The sequence below is a fragment of the Heptranchias perlo genome, chromosome 20, assembly GCF_035084215.1.
Source record: "Heptranchias perlo isolate sHepPer1 chromosome 20, sHepPer1.hap1, whole genome shotgun sequence".
In the NCBI taxonomy this organism is placed as follows: domain Eukaryota; kingdom Metazoa; phylum Chordata; class Chondrichthyes; order Hexanchiformes; family Hexanchidae; genus Heptranchias; species Heptranchias perlo.
The window spans coordinates 43,025,407-43,050,563 of NC_090344.1; the positions used below are offsets into that span (position 1 = coordinate 43,025,407).

The following is a 25,157-nucleotide window of genomic DNA, read 5'->3' on the forward strand; positions in this document are numbered from 1 at the left end:
GGGAAGATAGCATGTCAACCATATTGGCCACACCTTTTACCACAGTTGACATTTAGAGTTCAGTAAAGCATCAAGGTGGTTGGGTGGAAATTTGGCATTACAGCCACTTGGACCGCGAAAAATACCCAGCAATATAACAGGATAGTCTGTCATTTGGCTCGGGAACAGCATTTTGAGTTGTATAACTCTAGCGTGAAGCATTGATGCATACGGATCTGATACTGGTGGTGGGATCAACTTGAGGGGATGAATAAGGAAAATCACTCAAGAATTGTATCTTGGAATAGTAAAGCAGATCAGATTAAATATAACATGAAAATAGAAAATGTTGGAAATACACAGGTCAATCAATACCTGTAAAGGGAAAAAAGATAGGTTATGACATTTTTGGGTGAATGTTAGCAGATATTTGGCCAAGGGATGTGGGGGGGGTGGTGAAGATACCACAGTCAAGCCTTTTCCTAATTGGATCAGGAGTGCACATACACAGAAGTAACTGGACGGTGATCAAGAACCCTGTATAATTTGTTTTCTCTCAGTTGCACAAGGGTGCTGAAGCCGACCGTAGCTGTCCTACTATTACCCCAGCTATCTCGGTGCAAACTGGGAATTTAGCCCAATACCTTCTTGATCTTCATGGCTCAGTGATACAACAGGTGGTGCATTTACTAAATGACCAGCAGCCAACACAATTGGAGCCATTGTGGTCGACAGAATATTTGAACATTTATACCGACATCCGCTGCTGGACCGCTGTACTTATGCATCATGTTACGCACTCTGTTCCTACCAATTTGCTGCGAATTAGAGAGATGCAAGAACTCCGGGGTGGAAATTTTCCTGTCACCCTGTTGTAAAGCTTGAAATGTGCCCATGAATGCCGCCATCTTACTCTTCAGCATTGAAACTTTCTGGGACTCCTAAAAAGAAAAGTCATAGAATCAACTAATTGGCAATGTCCTAGCTTATTAAAAATCTCAACTTAAATATATTTGGAGAACTAGGTAGCACTGCAGGTTAGTCACTGGCTTTTTACCACAAGGATCAAATCTAGCCTAGACTGATGGCTTTAAAAAAAAAGTTCTTCTGAAATGGATTTGGGCACTCAAATCACTTCCTCATGGGCCTATAGCACAAAACTGTCTCACATTGCCAATCTCAATCAAAGACCACAAAATGACAGGTGTAGGAAATGGGGAAATGGGGGGGGGGGGGGGAGCCACAAATGTGCAATGGGAGAGGTGCTCTTCTAAAGCTGCGGCATATTGTTGAGACAGAGTAGAGGGAGCTTATTTCTGCATCTGGATGTCTGAAACGAAAAATGTTCCTTTCCCCACCACACCCCTCACCTCGATGAAAAAACAGTAACATAACTTCTAACCTTGCCCCAACCTTGTTTATGTTTGAACCTGAACAATGAGCCTAGCAGGCTATTTTACCCTGTCCTCATCCAACATCTGAATGTATGCACACTTTTCATCAAGATGATCAGGAGTAGGAACCCCAAGCTGATTTTCCCTCCTCCCCAGCCCAGAGGCCGATTGTAGCCCCAAAAACAATTGAAGCACCCCAATTCCTGTTCTAGCTGAGATCAGTTAATTCAGCAGAGACCACAGATCAAAACAAGGACCTTCGGGTCTGTGTGACTCATTAACAAAGGGAAGTGCATTTATCTACATAGTCATTGGGACAAGCTCAATTGTATAGAGACATTGTGCAACCGAGAGCAATGCCAGTTACTCAATTATACCTGTGGCTGCATTCTCTGTTTGGCTATATAGCAGATAAGACTATTGGTCTCTGGGGATCCTCGGGCTCCGACGGAAGATGCTCGCCGTGAGAACCTCTTTCTCTCTGCAGAAGCCTTTCCTGGAACACAAGTTTAAGGAAATGTTAATACATATCCTGTATCTTTGGCAGTGAAGCAGTAATCTAATTTTGATATTTTATTTTGGAGGCTATTCTATCAGATATGGGCTTTCAAGCATGAAAGGGAAAGTAATTTTAAGGGCAGTACTTCCTTCCTGCCTCCCCATCAGTGACATTACCAAAGTGGTCTTGAAGTAAAGGGATGCGTCTTAGCAGGACACCTGAAGTAAAAGTTTGACATTTTACTATGTTACAAATTTTAACCAGATAGTGATCCCAGCAGAGTCTTGCTCGACAGGGGGGCAGATCAAATAATCGGACGCAGACATCAGTATGCCCAGTTTGTGGTACTCCCAATTTTACCATCATTAAATTTGATAACTGGAAAATTAGGAGGGTCAGAAAGCAGGCAGTTATCTCTGCCTGACTGTCCAATATGCTCTACTGTCAAGAGACTCTGTGGTGGGAGTGCTGATTGGTAAAATCTACCCCCTGTATTTCTATCAGTTATTCTGAATAAGTGCACCCTCTGGAGTTTCTTTTCTCTTTAAATTAAATGTTTATACAAGTGTTGACTCCATAATATACATGTCTGTGCATTTTTACATTTGTGTTAAGACAGCAACTTTGGATGGATCCCAGTTATTTATCAATATTTAGTGAATGTCAGAGCTGGTTGATCACGTCTTGAAATTCCACTTTATGATATCAGCTTAGAAATGTTTTCATGCATTTATAGAGAATTCCTTTGACCACTTTCTGAAATAATAGTTTATTTATTTTAAAACTGGTTGACTTCACCATTAAAATAGTGGGTAACGGTATTTCATACAAACACTTCTGTCCGTGAATATCAGGCAGTAATTGCAAAGATTAAGAGTAGAAAACCTTTAGGTTTCAGTGATTGTTTAATATCGAAGAAAAGTGTACTTCAGTTTCCTAATTTTTCCTGCTAACGTGCTCGACTATTTATTGATGAAATTCATTGCAAACTTGCAAAAATGTGTTATCTTCACAGATTACAACAAACCGTAACCCTGGGATGGAATGGTCCTGACCTATATCAATATCACTCTTCGACCAATCTTGGAAGAGGATATGCTTGGATTAGGCACATAGGGAGTGGCATCCCAGCTAGTGTTCCCACTCTTGCCAGACAAGAATGCATAGATTGGTAAATTAACTTCTAGTAGCATTAACAATCCATTGAGACATGATCAACATCTAAGTCAAATTGGTTTCATTTTGCTGAAATTGAAACATTATTTGTGAGCAAGTACTTGTTGATCAATCAATTTCACCACTAGTTCATGCAGAACAAGGAGGAACAAAAGAGAAAAAGGACAGACTAGGAATCTCCAGAGTGGCATCCACAAAGGAAAACAACAGCTGTACTTATAGACAGCTACTTATCACATCAGCTCAGAAGAACACAAATTGTTCCACACAGAACACAAAACCTGAATAAGGAAGTGGTACTCAATTCCGATTCAATATTTCTGCATCCCAATAGCTCAGACGAGACATCAAACCAAGGCTCCGTCGGCCTGTTCCAGTGCTTCAGGCGGATGCTAAAGATCCCATGGCACTATTTGAGAAGCCAAGTGCTTCCCTAGTGTTCTGACCAACATTCCTCCTTCGACTGACACCACCAAAAAATAGATTAACTATTTATGGAGTTACATTGTTTGATACTCACTGAAACAAATTTTTTTTTAAAAAATGCCCCAACACACTTAACAGGGTCATTTTCAAACAAAATTTGACACCAAGCCATATAAGGAGACATTAGGATAGGTGACCAAAAGCTTGGTCAAAGAGGTAGGTTTTAAGGAGCATCTTAAAAGGAGGAGAGAGTTGGAGAGGCTGAGAGGTTCAGGGAGGGAATTCCAGAGCTTAGGGTCTAGGCTATCTAAGGAGTTTACTCCGAAAGTCATGTCACCAATTAAGACACTGTACTCAATGATAATCAGCAATTGAGTTCATGCTGAATTAGTGATCCACTGAATTTTTTTTTATTCCTTCACGGGATGTGGGCGTCGCTGGCGAGGCCAGCATTTATTGCCCATCCCTAATTGCCCTCGAGAAGGTGGTGGTGAGCCGCCTTCTTGAACCGCTGCCTTTGCAACCTCTTATGCATTTCATTCAGTAACTGTCTTGAAATATTTGTTACTTTAATTGCTAGGCAACCCTATTTATAACTGTTTATATCTGTTAATTGTTAGTATGCTCCTTGTTTAATTTTAAGAACTAATAATTGTGATTTTGTAGTTAATTAATAGTTGTTGTCCGACTTCTCACTTGATGGTTTGACGAGGATTAGTTCATTCACTCAGTAGCTTGTGGGTATCCTAATTAAGGGTGAAAAGGTGAACTCAAATTCAATCCAAACTGGATGACGCAAGGCAATTCGGCGAGCCAACTTGTGCATCATTCACTCCTAGACCTCAGCTGGGTGGTAAATTCAGACTGTTCCTCAGTGAGGAGTGAAATGAGGGGGTTAAAGAGTCGTCTGGTTCCTTGACATGTAACGGTCGGGATACCCAGCCCAGTGTTCTCAGTGTACAATGCATTCCATGATAAAAAATGCTTTCAAATATTGACTGGATGTTCCTGTCTGGGTGAACCATTTAGTGCAATGACCTCACTTGACTCATGAATTATTTTCAATAGGAATGAACGGAAAGTGGCTTTGATCAGGTTTTTCGGATGAGACACTGTAAACAGAGGCTCCGTCTGCCTAGCTCAGCTAGATGTAAAAGATCCTACGTCACTACTTCTAATAAAAGTAGGGGAGTTTTCCTCGGTGTCCTGGCCAATATTTTGCCCTCAACCAACATCACTAAAAGACAGATTATCTTGTCAATTATCTCATTACTGTTTGCGGGACTTTCCTGTATGCAAATTAGCTGCTGCATTTCCTATATTACAACAGTGACTACACTTCAAAAGTACTGAACTGCTGTAAAGCACTTTGGGACGTCATCTACAATGACTGAAAAAAAATTAAGATCTAACATTCATTCAAATTTTATAAAATTCACTGGAGAACTTTTAGTTGTGCAACAAGAACAGGTTAAGTTCAATCCAAGATTGTCTTTGGGTATAACAGACTCAGCTACTTTATACCACATATGGACTAAATACCAATGGTATTTTTTTGACCAACAAGAGCGTGCAGCATATCATGAGGCACAAGCATGTGCAAACCAATGATTGCAGGCATCTAAAATGTCTTCCTCATGCTCACATTTTAAACCAGTTGGACTTTGCTACAATATTCATCTGAAAATTAGTTAGTTGCTTTCCTAAAAATAAACTAACTCTTGCTCAGGTACAACTCCATAAGTGCCAGCTCCCCCCAGGATCCTGCTTCAGTGACCATTCTTCATGCACGACTTGAGTGCTGGCACGCGATTCATCCATCAAAGGTATCACAGCTACGCCAACTCCTGTCCACCAAACATCAACACACATGCACATTTCCAGCAGTAGTCACTGGATAATGAAGAGCAGGAACCCCAGCTGTTTTTTTCTCCTCTGAAGCCCGGAGAGAGCAAAGCCAAGTATAGCATCCCAACAAGCTCTAGCTAAGGATAGGACCTGTGATTTTTCTGGTCTGTTTGGCTCAGTACCTGCTGACTTCAGGCTAAACATTTCTGCTGTGACTTCCAGTTGGTTTGCAGTACCCATTGAAGAACCCAGTGGAATGGAGGGTGTTTTCTCAGTAAACAAAAGCACAGCGTTGGATAGCTCCTTGTCCACGTCCATTAAGCAGTCTTCTTGCTTATTTGTAATATTTTCATAAACAGGCTTGCTGCCAGTAGCGCAATCACCAGGTTTTGCTGGAAAGGAAGTCCTACCCTCGCCATCTCTACCGACTGTTTGTACTGTTGATCCTACAAAGGGGGAAAAAAAAAGACAGCTATGTTGAATAACAGAGTATAGGCTGTGTCAAAAGCTTAAAAAACTCCCCTATTGGCTCAGTGGGTAAATGCAATATGTAAATATATTACTGAGCCAAACAAAACTGGGGAGGGAGTTTAGGATAACATGTTTGGTCACAGCCTTTACCAAGTTACCTGGTTTGCATAATAAAACTGGCCTCAGTGTCACTGGGTTGGGGAGGAAAGGGGGGGGGAAAAAAGAGATCAGTGAGGGTTCCTGCTCCCAAGCAATATTGTGACTCCTGCTGCAAAGTGCGAATGTGTGGATGTTTGGCAAGGACAAATTTAGACTCAGCTGTGACTCCCTCCATGACAAAACAGCATGCTTACGTTCACTGCTTAGATTTACTTGCAAAGCTGGATACTTGAGTGAGGTACTGGAGAACTGATGGTGTCCGTGGAACCATATCCCAGTAAGAATCAACACGTTCAGGAGAGGAGGAAAAGAAATAAAGACAATGGCTCGTCATCCAATTTTTTCTTTGGTACCAATTTATTTTCAGGATTTTCACCATTGTTTGCCCCCCACACATCTGTTGGAAATTGCTCATTACTGAAGGCACTTCATCTTGTAACTGTGTGTTGCAGAATGCCCATCATGTTGTCAAGGGTACATGCAGACTCCTGCAAGCATTGGAAATACAGTGAGAGTAATACATTACCTTTACTTTCTTGAGTAACAGGTTTCCATGGCAATCGATCAGTTGGAGTGAGGTCCAGCTCTAATGATGCTGTTCTTGACATATCTATCTCTGTACTTTCAGATGTTTCATCTAGTCTTTCTTGATGGATAGACATTTGCTGTGTTCTGGACCGACACTTCACTAGTTTGTGAAGTTTAAATGTTTTCCTTTCTACTAACGTTAGTGGCAGACACAGTCTGCTATTTGCTTTTAATAGCTGTCTGCAAGAAAGCTGCTTGGGGCTTCGATTGAGGTTTTCAACTGATGATATTGCTATTTCATGTAAAGGAGCAGTTCTAGATTTCCTTTTGCCTGTTAAATCAGAAGGAAAGTTATTTCTTTACATTACCAACTTTAACTACAGCCAGCAATCCATACTTGTTTAAAGTTATTTTAATACAATTCCATGCTTTCTCAACTGCTCCAACAGCACAAGAGCACCCCCCTCCCCACCCCGGAACAATTTGTTTCCCCATCCAGCTTCCTCGTACGACCAAACTGGAAGCCATTTTTGCAATGGAATAGGCAGAGAATGACAAAACCTTCTATCACATTCAGGTGCAGATTTTAATCCAATTCTCACAGATAGAAGAATTGTTCCACCCAGTCCCCTCAGATAAGCCAGATTGAAGTGATTGTGTCCCAGGACAGAATATTAAAGTGCCAACACCTCTGAACTCCAATGTTGTTATCTAAGGGTATCTCTTCTTTAATGGCTGGACTGAACACATAATCTGGGCTGCCATCCCATTGCAGTACTGAGGAAATGTTACATTACGGAGATCTATCCTTCAGATAATATGATAACAGATGCCACACATCTCCCTATTCCGATGGAAATTAAATATATGGCACTATCCTGGCCAACATTCCACCCTCAACCAACACCAGCAGAAACAGATTAAATGGTCATTCATTTCATCACTTATCAGGAACTGCATTTCTAAGTAATTCACTGCATTTGCGAGATATGACAAGGCGCTATATAAATGCAAGATTTTTTTTTTAAAAAAAAGAGAAGCTTTTGTTCTTTACCGGGTGCATTCCTCCTTGCCCTTCTTGCCTCGAGTGGATACTCTTGCGACACGAGATCCTATTATAATAGTAACTCACTTGTAAAAATGTACTCCAAAACAAACATTCAGCACTTATACAACCTGATGTCACAATAGGGTACAAATAGCATCACTGTTGCATTTAACAGCCAGTGCACAATCCAACCTGTTTATACCTGTAAGAAACAATTCAATGCGGGCAAACTGAGTGATCCAGTGGGTTAGACACTGAACTTTCTCACATCTGAACCTGGCTCAAATGAGAGGATTTAAGCCTCTTCATGTAAAGGTCTTAAACAAAATTAATTTGGAGCAATTTTGATCAAGTTCCTCATAGCGCAAAACTGCCATTAATTCTGTGCAAATAACACTAAATTGAAAATCTCACTCTTGATGGCTGGATTGGGAAACGGAACTGGGGTATTCTTAAGGTTAGACTGAGACACATTAATGAGGCATACTGCACGAAGCTTTACTTTGGCCTGAAATGCTGACACGAGTGCCTGAAATGGAAAACATTCTATTCTGCAGCACAAATATTCCTCATCCTGATGAGCAATGCATGCTAATCAAACAAAATCCAATTGGGGCGGTTAGTCAGTCAGTCAGTCAGTCAGTGAAATGGCACTGAAATTCACTTATTGAACTTAAGGGGGCTGTTCCTGGTAGCAACAGGCTTGATATTTATGGGGAGGGAGCTTGGGAGAGGGGTCGTAGCGGTCGGGAAACCCGGATTTCCCAGCGTTCCGGCCAAATTTAAGGGCAGGGCCTCATTCAAACTTTTTGACTCCGTTTCCCAGCCGGCAGCCAGCCCAGATTGAGAGGTTGGCTGGCTGTCGGGCGGGAAGGCCTGCAGCACCTCCTTTAAAACTGAAATGGGCATGTTGGAGGCGGGTCTCCCCATTTTTGAATTTTTCATGGGTTAAACCCCCTCCCCCGCAACCCACCCATCACCAAAGTTACATCTCTTTTCACCATCTCAGACAGGTCAATGTCATAGAAGTATTCCAAGTAAAAAGTATATGTGATGACCAGTAGTTGATAGAGTGAGTGCAATGATTCCACTTAACTCTCTCAATTAGTCTTCGAGCACAAACTGCACCAGAATATAAATAAAGGACGAAGGATTAGGAATGAGCTCCAAATAGAACACACAAGCAGCAGAGACACATTCAACAAACAGACTGAAGATATTACAGCCAGAGCAAAAGAGGTTAAAAAAAAACCAAACATACAAAATGACAAGACTCATGAATTTAGAGTAACTCCTACTTCAAGAAATCAACAAACAAGAGCCTAGAAATAATTTGCCCATAGCACATGTTCTTTTTCTCCTCATTCAAATTAATGTTATTATGGATTTGTAGAATAATTTACATACTTTCAACTCACGATAGAATGCTGAATAATGGAGTACAGGGGACTTGCAGTTATATACATTTGAGGTTCCCAAACAGCTTCTGCACACTTGGGCAGTTATCATTTGTCAGGGTAATTTCTTGACAGTATAATCAGGTCACAAAGGGGAGGGAGCAGAGGAATGAGGTAGCAAGGGTTCAACACCGGATTGGGACATTTGCTGTCTCTGAAATGCATTGTTCATAGGGGGTGGGGATCTGTCCATTTAGAATTCTTAATGATGGTGCAGGATGGTCCTGAAGGAAAGGAATGACACGCCTGGTGCTTTCCTAGCTCCAGGTGCAGTCTGTGCATCATTTGCTCCACTGAGATGTCCCACAAGTTTTTTGTCCACTTTGATCGCGAGGGGGTGTTGCTTTAGAGGTCAAAAAAGCACTTTCCAGCTGCTTGGGGTTAAAGCTGGGCGAGCCAGAGTAGCAGTGATTATTGGTGCCACTGATAGTTGGGCATAGAGTCAGATATAGCAGGATGGTATGATCCACAGGACATTTTCGTCGAAATGGTCCGTGAAGGTTTACATAATTGCTCGTAAAATTTATTAGTTTAAAAGTTCACTGCGGAGAAGTTTCCAAATGTTCTTGTGAAGACTGGCAAAGAAGCAAGCTGTCAACTGCCTCTAAACATCAATCAATTATGCATTTCAATGAACAACTGCAACTTGGTTTTGACTCTTACTGGGACACTTGAGCACCCAATGAACACCACCAGGCTGTTTAACCAGTGAGGATCACAGCCAAGCCCAAACCTGTCCTAATTTGACCCTTCCCACATGCAATTTTTTCACCATATATTAGTGGATAGTGATCAATTTATTTTCCTCTCACTAGCTGCAGTCTCTAAAATCAACTGTAGCATTCCATCTGCTGCCCTGGCACAGATCAGCAGGGTCCAGGGGTCAAACTCGAGACTTTCTGGTGTGTATAGCTCAGTACCATGTCTTTTTAAAAGACGTACCTGCGTTGCTACATCCTTGGCAGACGCTGAAGTGAAGTTTTCCAAATCCTGGTTCTCGAACCTGTGGGACAAACCACAAAAATAAGTACTTGTCTTGGAAATTTAAAACAATCACTAGCCTTAATTCTATGAATATTGACTGCCCTTTTCTATTGAATGTATCAATTTTTCGCTTCTGCACGAAGACCCAACAGGTCGAGTGTTCCTCGATGCTAGGCTGCTCTGGTGATTTCACCGACAATTAGCAACTTCATTGAAATTAACATGGGCTGTGGCTTTAGACCAGCACTGAAGTCAATGGTAAACTGAGCCCAGAAGATTGGTGTCCCATCCATGGCAAAACTAAGCACAGGACACCGTCTGCTGGATTAAATGTATCATGGGCCAAATTTGGCCCACAGGCCGTATGTTTGACACCACTGCACTCGAGTTTTTTCAGACATTTCAGAAGCATTACTACCCCAGGCTAGATACTATAACAGCATACTACTCAATGGCACGATGACAGTACAATCATCAATCACTACGGATCAGGCATTAATTGTACTTGGAGCACATACGCTGACAGCATTGTTAATCAAACAATACTGGTTTAAAGAATTCATACAATTACATATTTTATTATTTTAGCTAATAAGAGTTGGAGTGGGGGTGGGGAAATCTAACCTGTTGCCCGAAGGCCACATGTGTTCCTTGAGGCTTGGTAACCTGGCCTTTAAAGACCAGGCAACTCAGTCCGATGTGTGCTTATATTTCCATAAATACATAAAAATTAAAAGCAGTTCATATTCATATACCTCAAGCTGCTGATCCAAACAGATCTTGGTATTCTGGTTTTGGATTTATCCTCCATGAGGCAAAGCACTAAAAATATCCATTTCCAAACCTTTAGATCCATCAAAATTATATTAAAAAAAACTAGGAACTAAGAAATATAAGCACAAATAGATCTGAATTGCCTGGTCTTTGAAATCCATGTGGGCAATGGATTGGCTATTGTGGGAGTCAATGGGAAGCAGCCGAACCTCAGAAAATTACATCCATCTCCTGTCTAACCCAAACTGGCAGGTTTGGGTTAGACAGGAGATGGATGTAATTAAAGACTTCTACAGCTTCAATTTTTGGTCTGTGCTCAGTTAGCTGATCTCAGTAGGACATTGCAATTGGAATACTATGGTTGGGCTCAGCAGTTTGGCCATGAATTGTGGGAGAGGGAACAGCTATGGTTCCCTCCCCTGAACACACTCTAATGTCTCATGCTGGAAGGTGCACTTTGGCTGAGGAGAGGATTGGGTTTGCCTCTGAAGCCATTCACAATCGAATAGCCTGCCGACAATCTTACTGGGTTTACACATGAAGTAGTGCCCACTTGGTAAAGCACTGGACAGCAGTGCGAGTTGAACTATATTCCAGTGGAAGCCAGTGTCTTCAGGAGAAGAAGGGGGGAAAAAGTGTTGGGGAAGGAAAAAGGGACCTGCCAGTTTGGGTTAGACAGGAGATGGATGTAATTTTCTGAGGTTAGGCTGCTTCCCATTGACTCCTAGGCGCAAGAAAAGCTAAAATAGCCAAATGAAGTGCCACATTGGTGCAGAAAATGTGACAGAGTGTGCGTAATCTTTTATTCTCAAACCAAGATATATTTGATCTGGAACCATTTGATTGTATCTCTGGGTTTGCAGAAGTGGAATATGTACCATTCTCTAGCACTGACATTCCTTGCTTTGACGAAGACAAATTTCACACAAGTGATGGCTAGCAATGAGATTTTTAACAGTTTCAGTCAAAAGACAAACAAACGATTGTGTACATCCCAAGACATATTTAATGTCTTACTGCTGGCCATGGTTTGACCTCCATTTAAAGCACTCATAATTTTCTTATTGTTCTTTGAGATTTGATGGATACACTTTCATCAGCTATTATTTTTTCTCCTCAGGAACTGATTCTTGCTGAGATACCGTTCCACAGGTGGTTCACCAAAGTGGCCGCTCTTTATGAATGAGGTGAGACAGCAAGTTTTGGCAGTCTGTTCAACCATATAGGGCATCACAGCAGAGCCAGATCTTGCCCTCGTTTGACATCCACACACTTTCCACCAGGGGTCTCTGGGTAGCCATCGAGCAATCTGCTTGGTTTCTCCTCTGCCCACCAGGACAGAGGCCAGTTGTGGCACCCTGTTATGGCATCAGCTGAGATCAGTTAATCTGTGCAGATGAGTGAATCTAGGAGCTGCCCAGTCTGCATGACTTAATACCACACTGGGTAGTGGCTTCACTGAGAGCCATCAATGAAGCCCCTACCCAATATTTATACAACAACAACTTGCATTTATATAGCACCTTTAACGTTGTAAAACGTCCCGAAACACTTCACAGGAGCGTTTTCAAACAAAATTTGACACCAAGCCACATTAGGACAGGTGACCAAAAGTTTGGTCAAAGAGGTAGATTTTAAAGGAGCATCTTACAGGAGAGAGAGGTAGAGAGATGGAGAGGTTTAGGGAGCGAATTCCAGAGCTTAGGGCCTAGGCAGCTGAAGGCACGGCCGACAACGGAGGAGCAATTAAAATCGGGCATGAGCAAAAGGCAAGAATTAGTAGAGCTCAGAGATCTCGGAGGGTCGTAGAGCTGGAGGAGGTTACAGGAGCGAGGCCATGGAGGGATTTGAAAACATGGATGAGAATTTTAAAAATCGAAGCATTCCATGACCGGGAGCCAATGTAGGTCAGACCGGGAGCCAATGTAGGTCAGGTGATGGGAGAACGAGACTTGGTGGGAGTTTGGATACGGGCAGCAGAGATTTGGATGAGCTCAAGTTAGTGGAGGGTGGAAGATGGGAGGCCAGCCAGGAGCGCATTGGAATAGTCAAGTCTACAGGTATCAAAGTCATGGATGAGGGTTTCAGCAGCAGCTGAGCTGAGGCAGGAGCGGAAATGGGTGAAGTTATGGAGGTGGAAGTAGGCAGTCTTGGTGACGGAGCGAATATGTGGTCGGAACTTCATCTCAGGATCAAATATAAACACAGTCAAGAACTGGCATAGATTATGAACAGATGTAGTACAAAATCATTACCTGAGGGAATCATTAAAAACTGTAATAATATCATGCTGTTTCACCAGGTTTCCATCAGATACAGATTTTCCATTTAACAAAGCAGGTGCAGCACAATTTTGATTTTTTAAAATCACCTGAAAAGGATGAAATATTGCTTGTCAAAGATTTAATTCAATTTCAGCAGAATTTGATATCAATTTCAACATCATTCAAAGACCCAAACACCCATTTTCTATATAGGGTATGCTGTTGTTTTTCAATGTGCACCTAATATCTCCAAATACATATCAACAAAATCAGCTACAAGTAAATATCAACTAAAGCAGTGTTACCAATGTGTCTTGGGCCCCAGCTATTCACAATATATATCAATGATTTGGATGAGGGAACTAAATGTAACATTTCCAAGTTTGCAGACGACACAAAGCTGGGGTGGAATGTGAGCTGTGAGGAGGATGCAAAGAGGTTCCAATGTGATTTGGACAAGTTGGATGAGTGGGCAAGAACATGGCAGATGCAGGATAACGTGGATAAATGTGAGGTTATCCACTTTAGTTGTAAAAACAGAAAGGCAGATTATCTGAATGGTGATAGAATGGGAAAAGGGGAGGTGCAACAAAACCTGGGTGTCCTTGTACACCAGTTGCTGAAAGCGAGCATTCAGGTGCAGCAAGCAGTTAGGAAGGCGAATGGTATGTTGGCCTTCATTGCAAGAGGATTTGAATACAGGAGCAGGGATGTCTTACTGCAGTTGTACAGGGCCTTGGTGAGACCACATCTGGAATATTGTGTACAGTTTTGATCTCCTTATCTGAGGAAGGATGTCCTTGCCATGGAGGGAGTGCAACCAAAGTTTACCGGACTGATTCCTGGGATGGCAGGACTGACGTATGAGGAGAGATTGGGTCGACTAGGCCTATATTCACTAGAGTTTAGAAGAACGGGAGGTGATCTCATCGAAACATATAAAATTCTAACAGGACGAGACAGACTAGATGCAGGGAGGATGTTCCTGATGGCTGGGGAGTCCAGAACCAGGGGTCACAGTCTCAGGATACGGGGTATACCATTTAGAACAGAGATGAGGAGAAATTTCTTCACTCAGAGGGTGGTGAACCTGTGGAATTCTCTACCACAGAAGGCAGTGGAGGCCAAGTTATTAGATGTATTCAAGAAGGAGATAGATATATTTCTTAATGCTAAAGGGATCAAGGGATATGGGGAAAAAGCGGGAACAGGGTACCGAGTTAGACGATCAGCCAATGGCGGAGCAGGCCCGAAGGGCCGACTCTTGCTCCTATTTTCCATGTTTCTATGTCTTCCAATCAATGCTTTGTTCACGAAACACTCTCAAGATTATTGCAAAACGCGATACCAGAGTGATGGGATTCAGGTCAGCACCCGTACACACCACACAATGAGCTTCTCATTTCAGATCAGTCCACGGTTACCGAGTAGATGCCAGGCAAAAGTGGCAGCAAATGCATTTGAGCTGTCAAAATGAAGCTGGATGACTTAGGGTATCAGAGGGATAAATTTGATGGCATAAACTTGAATACCAAGTGGTCTTTTCTCATACTTATTTTTTCTTATGTTATATGGGCCAAACAGAAACTTGACATTCATGCTGCACAATGGAAAAAAAAGTTCCCAATCATCGTGGGAAAGCAATTTTTAACATTCATATTACAGTTCCCCATTGCCTGCAAGACATTAAATAAAAGGTTTGGACATTAAACAGGAACTTCCCTCTCCCATTGAATGCTGCCAAATACTCTTTAAAACCCATGTTAAGTCAGTGCAAATTGCCAGGATTGTGCACAAACATGTCTGTGGTTTTTTGCATTCTAATATGCAGACTATGAGAACTGTATAATTTATTCTAAAACACTGCTGCTTTTAAACTAGACTCTTCGGCTATCAGTGTGCATATGAAATTTCTTGGTCAAGAAATTTAACTGAGGTGTTAACTTGTTTATTTTAAATGACGCAGCACTCCTAAATACAATAGGAAACAAAAGAATCATGTACCAGATAAAATCACAGACATTTTAAAGCACAGGAGGCCATTCATCCATTGTCTGTGCCAGCTTTGTGGCAACAATCCAAAACTGAACCCACTGCCTTGTTCTCTCTTCATAGCATCGTATCTTTCTCTGCTTCAAATATTTATCTATTTTTACCTTAAGAGATGCAGCAGTCTCGACCTCAACTACTCCCTGTGGCGAAGTATTGATGCTCTAACATCTCTCCACACAAAGAAATTTCTCCTAACCTCTATGCTCACTACTTAGTGATGACTTTGAATTGATGCTCCCTCATCACTGACTCCAACAAGAGGAATAAGTCTTTCCCTATTCACCGTATTAAAACCTTTTATATAATTTTAAAAATCTCCACTAATTCTCATTTCAGCCTTCTCTGCTCTTGTGGAACGAATTTAAGTATCAAAAGTCTATCATAATTACAGTTTCTCAACCCAGACTGCATCTAGTGTTCGGATCACTGTATTCAAGGAGCCTAATTACAAGGGATGTAACTGTATGACTAGTACAAAGCAAAGAATGAAACTTTTATGAAAGTTTGTAATTTTCAGGTTGTCACCAGGATTTCAATATATTGCAATAGTTGGAGAGTTAGTTTTTCTTATTATGTTCACTTCAACTGTGAATAACACCCAGGAGTACAATTCGAGATTATATTCTTCCAAATTTGGATTATGCCTGGTGAGAGCATTTTGAGCATACCACTAGGGTGAATTGGTGGTGGGTAGAAGGCTGTCACTGGTAATGGGAGAAATGAGATGTTGAATTAAGGGCATCAGACATGGGCTGAAGCATGCTTTTCCTCCTATAGTGTGTTGGTACAAATATTTTTAAATGACTGTACTGCTGTATTACCCTTGCAAGTTAATGTCTATAGAGTTTCTTCAAAGTATACAGTTGCAACTGTATCATCAACATTCTACATTAAAATATGTTTGGCCACATGTCAATATCTAGCAATCTAACAAATATAAACATAATCCTTTGCAGCTTGCTGCAGAAAAAAATAAAGCAATAGTATATTTAACAGCGACCTTTTGCATTGATTAAGCAAATAAATAAAGCAATAAAATGCAAACGGAACCGCTCGATATCGAGAGTAGAAGCAGCAAGACCAAACAAGCATCCTTCCAATTCAGTAGTCTCAGGCTGACGCTCTGCAGCTATCTCACAGACAGTCCTGCACGCACTCACCCATCATGGACACACAGCTTCGACAACACTTACTTCATTGTTCTCATACATTGCCAATTGACAGTGATCTCTGTCCACATCAGGACCCATGGTATTCAGGTCAAATTTTGGGTTTCTTAAAAATGAAAAAAGTGTCATGGATTAGAAAAGACATTCACCTGCAGTACATAATACACAGAATGTGTGGTGTGAATACTGAGAAACGCAACAATCACATTCATTCCTCATCACTTGACATTCTCACCACTGAAACAAACTTTCATTGCTGAACCTGTGGAAACAGCATCTGGGAAGAGAGAAGAGACATGAGAGAATCACCTAAATTTTCAAAAAGCCAAAGTGGCTGGTGAACAAAATAATTACCTGCTGGCCCCGAGGACACCAGTTTGTCACTGGAATCTCAGTATTATGTAATGGTAAGCAAGTGATATTTTTGTACGATGTCTACTTACATTGAGAAAAACACCAGTATACACCAGACAAAACATTAATGTTTTGTCCTTCCAAACTTAGTCAGAGTATAATACTAAGGTGACATCCTTCAGATGATATTTTAAACAGAGATCCTATCTGTCTGTTCCAGTGGTTCAGATGGACGTTAAAATTCCCATTATTGTTTGAAGAGCATAAAGTTCTCCCAGTGTCCTGGCCAACATTCCTCCCTCAATCAACAACAGAAAAAACTGATCATTAAACTCAGTGTTGTTGGTGGGATCTTACTGTGCAGAAATAGCAGCCATGTATGCCTAAATAGCAACAGTCACTGAACCTCAAAGTAATGCACTGCAGTGAAGCATTTTGTGCGATATTTGAGAGACAAAATGAGATAATGTACATATGCAACTCTGTAAATGAGAATTTATTTTGTGAGGTGGTGCTTTTAATGCCAGGAGATTTTAATTTTATATGAGAATAGAAATTGTGGTAATTAACAGCAATCATATGAGGCTTCAAAGAAAACGTAAAATTCAGACATTTCCTTTATTGCCAGCTACTACAAATAAAAAGCAAGAAACAATATATACATTGGGCCAGAACTTGCGCAGTGCAGCGTGCCACAACTCGCTGCAGCTCCTGCAAATTAAGTTAACAAATGTACTTACTGCAGGCTCTGTGGCACGACTTGCTTGATTTTGAACTTTTAAAAAAATTGTGCGCTCTCAACTCAGCCTCTGAGCAGCTAAGTTGATGCGCATGGAACAGTCTGTGAGAATAGAAGACACGCCCACAAAATCTGTCAGGAAGAGAAGTCAGGCCCACAAGCAGGCAAGCAGACTTCATTCATTTCAAAAGTTAGTATTCTGGAAGTCATTATAAATAAAAAAAAATTTTTTTTTTATAAATAGCCAAAGAAATAATTGAATTAAAGAGACAGAAAGGAAAAGTAAAAAAATTTAATTTTTAAGAAATTTTAACAACCAAAAACTATTAAAATAAGGAGTAATATGAGACTCCACATTTTTAAAATTTAATTTTTAGTTGCTTGGCCGTCATTAAGACAAACCGTGCTTTTAAAACTTAGTTTAGACCTGGTATTTTTAAGCGTACCTGTTTAGTGGCGTAATTAGTTACTCTCCAGCTGGGCGGATGAGCAAGTTTGCGATTTTTCAGTGATTTCAATGATCGCAGCAAACGATGGCCCTTTAATTCAAAGCTGCCAAATCGCCAGCGAAGCAATAGGAGCACGTTCACAATTTCCGCGTTTTAGTGCGCATGTGCAAACAAGGGAACTTGCTCCTTCAATTCACCATTAAAAATGGAGAGTGCTGTTCAGCTTTTCCGTTATTTCGGGAGCAAATTCTGCCCCATTTATGTCCTGGAGTCAAATGGCAGCTATCTCTCCGAAACATTTCCCGCCAACTGTCGAGAGGTTAACAAGATCAGTCAGTACCAGAGACTGGAAGTATTCTGGGAAGTCACAGGAGTTGTTTGCAGCCGAGAGACAAACTAAAGTAACCAAGATAGATCCTTTTATATTACAGAAGTAGGTCAACAGTAGATGTGTGGATCTCCTTCGACCAGCCACAGTCCACAATATAAATAACTCAATGGTCAGGGAACTGACAGCACCACAAACCTATGAGAATGTGGGCTTCCAATGTGGCACTGAGTTAAGGGAGGTGGTTTCAGTAAATTAAATGTAGGGAGCTGGTCTTCATATTTACTCCCCATGAGGCTCCACAAGCAACAGCAGATCCAAGTGCGACTGGCAACCAAGCTAAAAATAATAGCTGAAGAATGCTGCACAGAAGTCGATCTTTCTGGACAGGGATCATGAGCGATAGTGTAAAAGCACCATATGATTGAGAGAAGGGCCTTAATTCTCACCTGTGGGCCACATATGAATGCAACATAATCCAGATTTCACTTCAGTGCAGTACTTAGGGAGTGCTGCACTGTCGAAGATGCCGTCTTTTGGAGGAGACGCTAAATCGAGGCTGCATGTGTCCTCTCAGGTGGGTGCAAAAGATCTTATGGTGCTATAAGGAAGAGTTGGGGAGTTCTCCCAGTATCCTGGCCAATATTTATCCCTCAATCAACATCCCTAAAACAAATTATCCGTTCATGTACCTCATGGCTGTTTGTGGGACTTCGCTGTATGCAAATTGGTTGACACATTTCACAGTGAGTACACTTCAAAAGTATTTTATTGGCTGTAAACTGCTTTTGGACGTCCTGAGGTTGTGAAAGGTGCTATATAAATGCAAGTCGATTCCTTTCCTTTGTAAGCTTAATTGCATTAATTTAAATTCAATCAACTAAGAAAGCATTGCAGTTGATGTTGTGAATACAGACTTTCGAAAGGCGTTATATGAAGTGCCACATAATAGACTGGTTAGCAAAATTGAAACCCATGGATTAAAGGGGCAGTGACAGCATGGATACGAAATTGGCTAAGAGAGTGAAAGCACAGAGTAACGATGAACGGTCTTGGGACCATTGCTCTTTTTGAAATATATTAATGATCTGGACTTGGGTACACAAGGCATAATTTCAAAGTTTGCAGATGACACAAAACTCAGTAATGTAGTAAACAGTGAAGAGGATAGTAGCAGACTTCAGGAGGACAGAGACAGACTGGTGAAGTAGACAGACACATGCCAGATGAAATTTAATACAGAGACATAGGTAGTGATGTACCGTGAAACGAAGAATGAGAGGCAATATAAGCTAAATGGTACAATTTTAAAGGGGGTGCACGAACAGAGAGACCTGAAACTTCACTCACACAAATCTTTGAAAGTGGCAGGACAAGTTGATAAGGCTGTTAAAAAAAAATGGGATCCTGGCTTCATTAATAGAGGCATGGAGTTCAAAAGCAAGGAAGTTATGCTAAATCTTTATAAGTCACTGGTTCGGCCTCAGCTGGAGTGTTGTGCCCAACTCTGCGCACCACACTCTTGGAAGGACGTCAAAGGCTCTGGTGAGGGCGCAGAGGAGATTTACTAGAATGGTATCAGAGATGAGAGACTAGAGAAGCTGTGATTGTTCTCCTTAGAGCAGGAAGGTTAATGGGAGATTTAATAGAGGTGTCCAAAATTATGAGGGGTTTTGATAAGAGTAAATAAGGAGAAACTGTTTCCACTAGCAGGACTGTCAGTAACCAGAGGAGACAGAATTAAGATAGTTGGTACAAGAACCAGAGGTGAGATGGAGAGAATCTTTTTTTTGAAAAAAAGTTATGCTCTGAAAGGGTGATGGAAGTAGATTCAATAGTAACTTTCAAAAGGAAATAGAAATGTACTTGAAAAGGAAAGGTTTGCAGGACTATGGGGGAAGCGCAGGGTAGTGGGACTAATTGGATAGCTCTTTCAAAGAACTGGCAAAGGCATGATGGGCTGAATAGCCTCTTTCTGTGATGTCTGATTCTATTATTAACTCATGCACAAATTTGCATTACATATGTGAATCGCACTCTCCAGGGTAAGATTGCTAAATTATTCACATGGTACAAACAATTATGAATACTTTTTAAAAATCATCTAAAATTTACAAACCTTCCAAACAATGATCTTGAAGAGGGAGACTTGTCCTCAACATTTTCAATCCAAGCTAAACCCCCATTATGATCCATATTCACCTTCCAAGTCTTGAAACAAGGAGACAAATGTTACTTTTTTTTTTAAAAAGGAGGCAGTTAGCAACAATGGTGGTTGTCAATAGCAGTCTATGCTTGCTCAACATATGCTCTCTGCAGGCTACTGTGCAAATGTCAGCTCAGATCTCCTACAATGCCCAGCACTAACAATCCCCATATCACCAAAATCCTAACCCATTTACTAATAATCTACCATTGTGGTGACAGCACGCTCACCTTGGAGTCAGAAGGTTGCAGGTTCAAGTCCCACTCCAGAGACTTGAGCACAAAATCTAGACCGACGCCAACAAAGTACTGAGGGAGTCTTTCGGATGAGACATTAAGCCGAAGTGCCTTCTGCTTTCTCAGGTGGACGTAAAAGATCCTATGGCACTATTCAAAAAACAGCGGGGAAGTTCGCCCTCAACCAACACCGCTAAAACAGATTATCTGGTCATTATCACATTACTATTGGTGGGATCTTGCTGTGCACTAATAAGCTGCCACATTTCCTCCATTACAACAATGACTACACTTCAAAAGTACTTCATTGGTTATAAAGCGCTTTGGGACGTCCTGGGGTCACAAAAGGCGCAAAAAAATCCAGTACAATCAGCAATAGCCTGAGGCTGTGCTGAGATCAGCCCTGGGACATTGATTGAATTTTTTGAGGTGGTATCAAGGAGGGTCGATGAGGGTAACACATTTGACGTAGTGTACATGGATTTTAGCAAGGCTTTTGATAAGGTCCCAGATGGCAGACTGGTCAAAAAAGTAAAAGCCCGTGGGATTCAAAGGAAAGTGGCTGGTTGGATCCAAAATTGGCTCAGTGGCAGGAAGCAACGGAGAATGGTTGACAGGTGTTTTTGCAGCTGGAAGGCTGTTTCCAGTGGGGTGCCGCAAGGCTCAGTACTTGGTCCCTTGCTTTTTGTGGTATATAGAATGATAGAAGTTTACAACATGGAAACAAGCCCTTCGGCCCAACATGTCCATGTCGCCCAGTTTATACCACTAAGCTAGTCCCAATTGCCTGCACTTGGCCCATATCCCTCTATACCCATCTTACCCATGTAACTGTCCAAATGCTTTTTAAAAGACAAAATTGTACCCGCCTCTACTACTGCCTCTGGCAGCTCGTTCCAGACACTCACCACCCTTTGAGTGAAAAAATTGCCCCTCTGGACCCTTTTGTATCTCTCCTCTCTCACCTTAAATCTATGTCCCCTCGTTATTGACTCCCCTACCTTTGGGAAAAGATTTTGACTATCTACCTTATCTATGCCCCTCATTATTTTATAGACTTCTATAAGGTCACCCCTTAACCTCCTACTCTCCAGGGAAAAAAGTCCCAGTCTATCTAACCTCTCCCTATAAGTCAAACCATCAAGTCCCGGTAGCATCCTAGTAAATCTTTTCTGCACTTTTTCTCGTTTAATAATATCCATTCTATAGTAGGGTGACCAGAACTGTACACAGTATTCCAAGTGCGGCCTTACTAATGTCTTGTACAACTTCAACAAGACATCCCAACTCCTGTATTCAATGTTCTGACCAATGAAACCAAGCAAGCCGAATGCCTTCTTCACCATCCTATCCACCTGTGACTCCACTTTCAAGGAGCTATGAACCTGTACTCCTAGATCTCTTTGTTCTATAACTCTCCCCAACGCCCTACCATTAACGGAGTAGGTCCTGGTCCGATTCGATCTACCAAAATGCATCACCTCACATTTATCTAAATTAAACTCCATCTGCCATTCATCGGCCCACTGGCCCAATTTATCAAGATCCCGTTGCAATCCTAGATAACCTTCTTCACTGTCCACAATGCCACCAATCTTGGTGTCATCTGCAAACTTACTAACCATTCCTCCTAAATTCTCATCCAAATCATTAATATAAATAACAAATAACAGCGGACCCAGCACCGATCCCTGTGGCACACCGCTGGTCACAGGCCTCCAGTCTGAAAAACAACCCTCGACAACCACCCCGTCTTCTGTCGTCAAGCCAATTTTGTATCCAATTGGCTTACTCACCTTGGATCCCGTGAGATTTAACCTTATGTAACAACCTACCATGCGGTACCTTGTCAAAGGCTTTGCTAAAGTCCATGTAGACCACGTCAACTGCACAGCCCTCATCTATCTTCTTGGTTACCCCTTCAAAAAACTCAATCAAATTCGTGAGACATGATTTTCCTCTCACAAAACCATGCTGACTGTTCCTAATTAGTCCCTGCCTCTCCAAATGCCTGTAGATCCTGTCTCTCAGAATACCCTCTAACAACTTACCCACTACAGATGTCAGGCTCACCGGTCTGTCGTTCCCAGGCTTTTCCCTGCCGCCCTTCTTAAACAAAGGCACAACATTTGCTACCCTCCAATCTTCAGGCACCTCACCTGTAGCTGTCGATGATTTAAATATCTCTGCTAGGGGACCCGCAATTTCCTCCCTAACCTCCTGGGATACATTTCATCAGGTCCCGGAGATTTATCTACCTTGATACGCATTAAGACTTCCAGCACCTCCCTCTCTGTAATATGTACACTCCTCAAGACATCACTATTTATTTCCCCAAGTTCCCTAACATCCATGCCTTTTTCAACCGTAAATACCGATGTGAAATATTCATTCAGGATCTCACCCATCTCGTGTGGTTCCGCACATAGATGACCTTGTTGATCCTTAAGAGGCCCTACTCTCTCCCTAGTTACTCTTTTGCCCTTTATGTACTTGTAGAAGCTCTTTGGATTCTCCTTTGCCTTATCTGCCAAAGCAATCTCATGTCCCCTTTTTGCCCTCCTGATTTCTCTCAACTCTACTCCGACAATCTCTATACTCTTCAAGGGATCCACTTGATCCCAGCTGTCTGTGCATGTCATATGCCTCCTTCTTCTTTTTGACTAGGGCCTCAATCTCCTGAGTCATCCAAGGTTCCCTACTTCTACCAGCCTTGCCCTTCACTTTATAAGGAATGTGCTTACCCTGAACCCTGGTTAACACACTTTTGAAAGCCTCCCACTTACCAGACGTCCCTTTGCCTGCCAACAGACTCACCCAATCAACTTCTGAAAGTTCCTGTCTAATACCATCAAAATTGGCCTTTCCCCAATTTAGAATTTTAACTTTTGGGCCAGACCTATCATTCTCCATAGCTATCTTAAAACTAATGGAATTATGATATATTAGTGATTTGGACTTGAATGTGGGGGGCTTGATCAAGAAGTTTGCAGATGATACAAAAATTGGCCGTGTGGTTGACAGTGAGGAGGAAAGCTGGAGACTGCAGGAAGATATCAATGGACTGGTCAGGTGGGCAGAAAAGTGGCAAATGGAATTCAATCCAGAGAAGTGTGAGGTGATGCATTTGGGGAGGGCAAACAAGGCAAGGGAATACACAATAAATGGGAGGATACTGAAAGGTGTAGAGGAACAGAGGTACCTTGGAGTACATGTCCACAGATCCCTGAAGGTAAGATGGTTAAGAAGGCATACGGGATACTTTCCTTTATTAGCCGAGGCATAGAATATGGTTATGTTAGAACTGCATAAAACATTAGGGTTAGGCCACAGCTTGAGTACCGCATACAGTTCTGGTCACCACATTACAGGAAAGACATGATTGCACTAGAGAGGATACAGACGAGATTTACGAGGATGTTGCCGGGGCTGGAGAATTTTAGTTATGTGAAAAGATTGGCTAGGCTGGGGTTGTTTTCTTTTGAACAAAAAAAGAGATTGAGGGGAGATTTAATTGAGATATATAAAATTATGATGGGACGAGATAGAGTGGATAGGCAAGACCTATTTCTCTTAGCAGAGGGGTCAGTGACCAGGGGGCATAGATTCAAAGTATTTGGTAGCAGTAGAGTGGAGCTGAGGAGAATTTTTTTCACCCGGAAGGTGGTGGGGGTCTGGAACTCGCTGCCTGAAAGGTAAAAAGTACTTGGATGTGCATTTGAAGTGGTGTAACCTACAGGGCTATAGACCAAGTGTTGGAAAGTGGGATTAAACTGGATAGCTCTTTTTCGGCTGGCACGGACACAGTGGACCGAACGGCCTCCATCTGTGCCGTAACTTTCTATGATCGATGGGCCGAATGGCTGAGTGCAGCACATTTCACTTCCCCGCACCATCATCTGATGTAAACTGGGTTTTTTTTTTAAAAAACCCAAATATTACCCTACCGCCCCTCGGAGCATGCAGGCGCTCGCACTCGAGTTTTAAATGATCCTTTACCACACAGCCATGTACCAAACGCAGGCAACGCCACAGAGCGATCGGGAGCCCAGCACCTGCCCGGGCAGACAGTTAAACTCGGTCCTCCTCAGTACCCCCCCCCTCCAATATCACCACCACAGCCCCACGACAAACACACACCGTCCGCTCAGCCATCTCTGACTGCAGACCTTCTCGCATTACCTGTTCGCATTCCTCCTCGAAGAAGGCCGGACGGGGGGGCGGGGGTGGGGGGGGGGGCGGGCGCGGGGGAATTCTGTTAATCGGCAATAGTTTATTTTTTTTAAATTGGGATGGCACCCGCGGATTGAATTGGCCCAATGATAACTGGATTATAGAGGTCATGTGTTGCGGCTCTGTCCAATCCGCGCGGACGGACTCGGATTTTTTTTTTGAATGGAGGGACGGTTGGCGGCTCGGTCACGTGCTGAGATTTGAACGTCGCGGCGCGAGCGGGCGACCAGAACCGATTCCTGGGCTCGCTCCATCCATTTGTTCATTGGCAATGTTCACGGCCGGGTCGCAGTGAGACGGGTCCCTTTGTCATGGCTAGTTTTGTTTTTTTTTAAAAAAAAAAGCAGATTACCGCAGATGCTGGAAACACTCATCGGGTCAACG

General features: G+C 42.1%; 1 protein-coding gene across 1 annotated transcript in view; it reads right to left on the reverse strand.

Moving 5' to 3' along the window:
* Positions 1-24,787, reverse strand: part of LOC137336134 (proliferation marker protein Ki-67-like) — a 44,067-nt gene extending 19,280 nt beyond the window's left edge. Inside the window, exons 1-10 of the mRNA XM_068001618.1 lie at positions 24,723-24,787; positions 20,218-20,309; positions 16,253-16,334; positions 12,999-13,114; positions 9,928-9,988; positions 7,535-7,592; positions 6,479-6,811; positions 5,505-5,768; positions 1,751-1,869; positions 791-920 (exon numbers count right to left, since the gene is read on the reverse strand). Coding sequence (XP_067857719.1) covers positions 791-920; positions 1,751-1,869; positions 5,505-5,768; positions 6,479-6,811; positions 7,535-7,592; positions 9,928-9,988; positions 12,999-13,114; positions 16,253-16,334; positions 20,218-20,294 — 1,240 coding nt within the window. The 5' untranslated portion in view covers positions 20,295-20,309; positions 24,723-24,787. The remainder of the gene's footprint in view (positions 1-790; positions 921-1,750; positions 1,870-5,504; positions 5,769-6,478; positions 6,812-7,534; positions 7,593-9,927; positions 9,989-12,998; positions 13,115-16,252; positions 16,335-20,217; positions 20,310-24,722) is intronic.
* Positions 24,788-25,157: the final 370 nt, after the last annotated feature.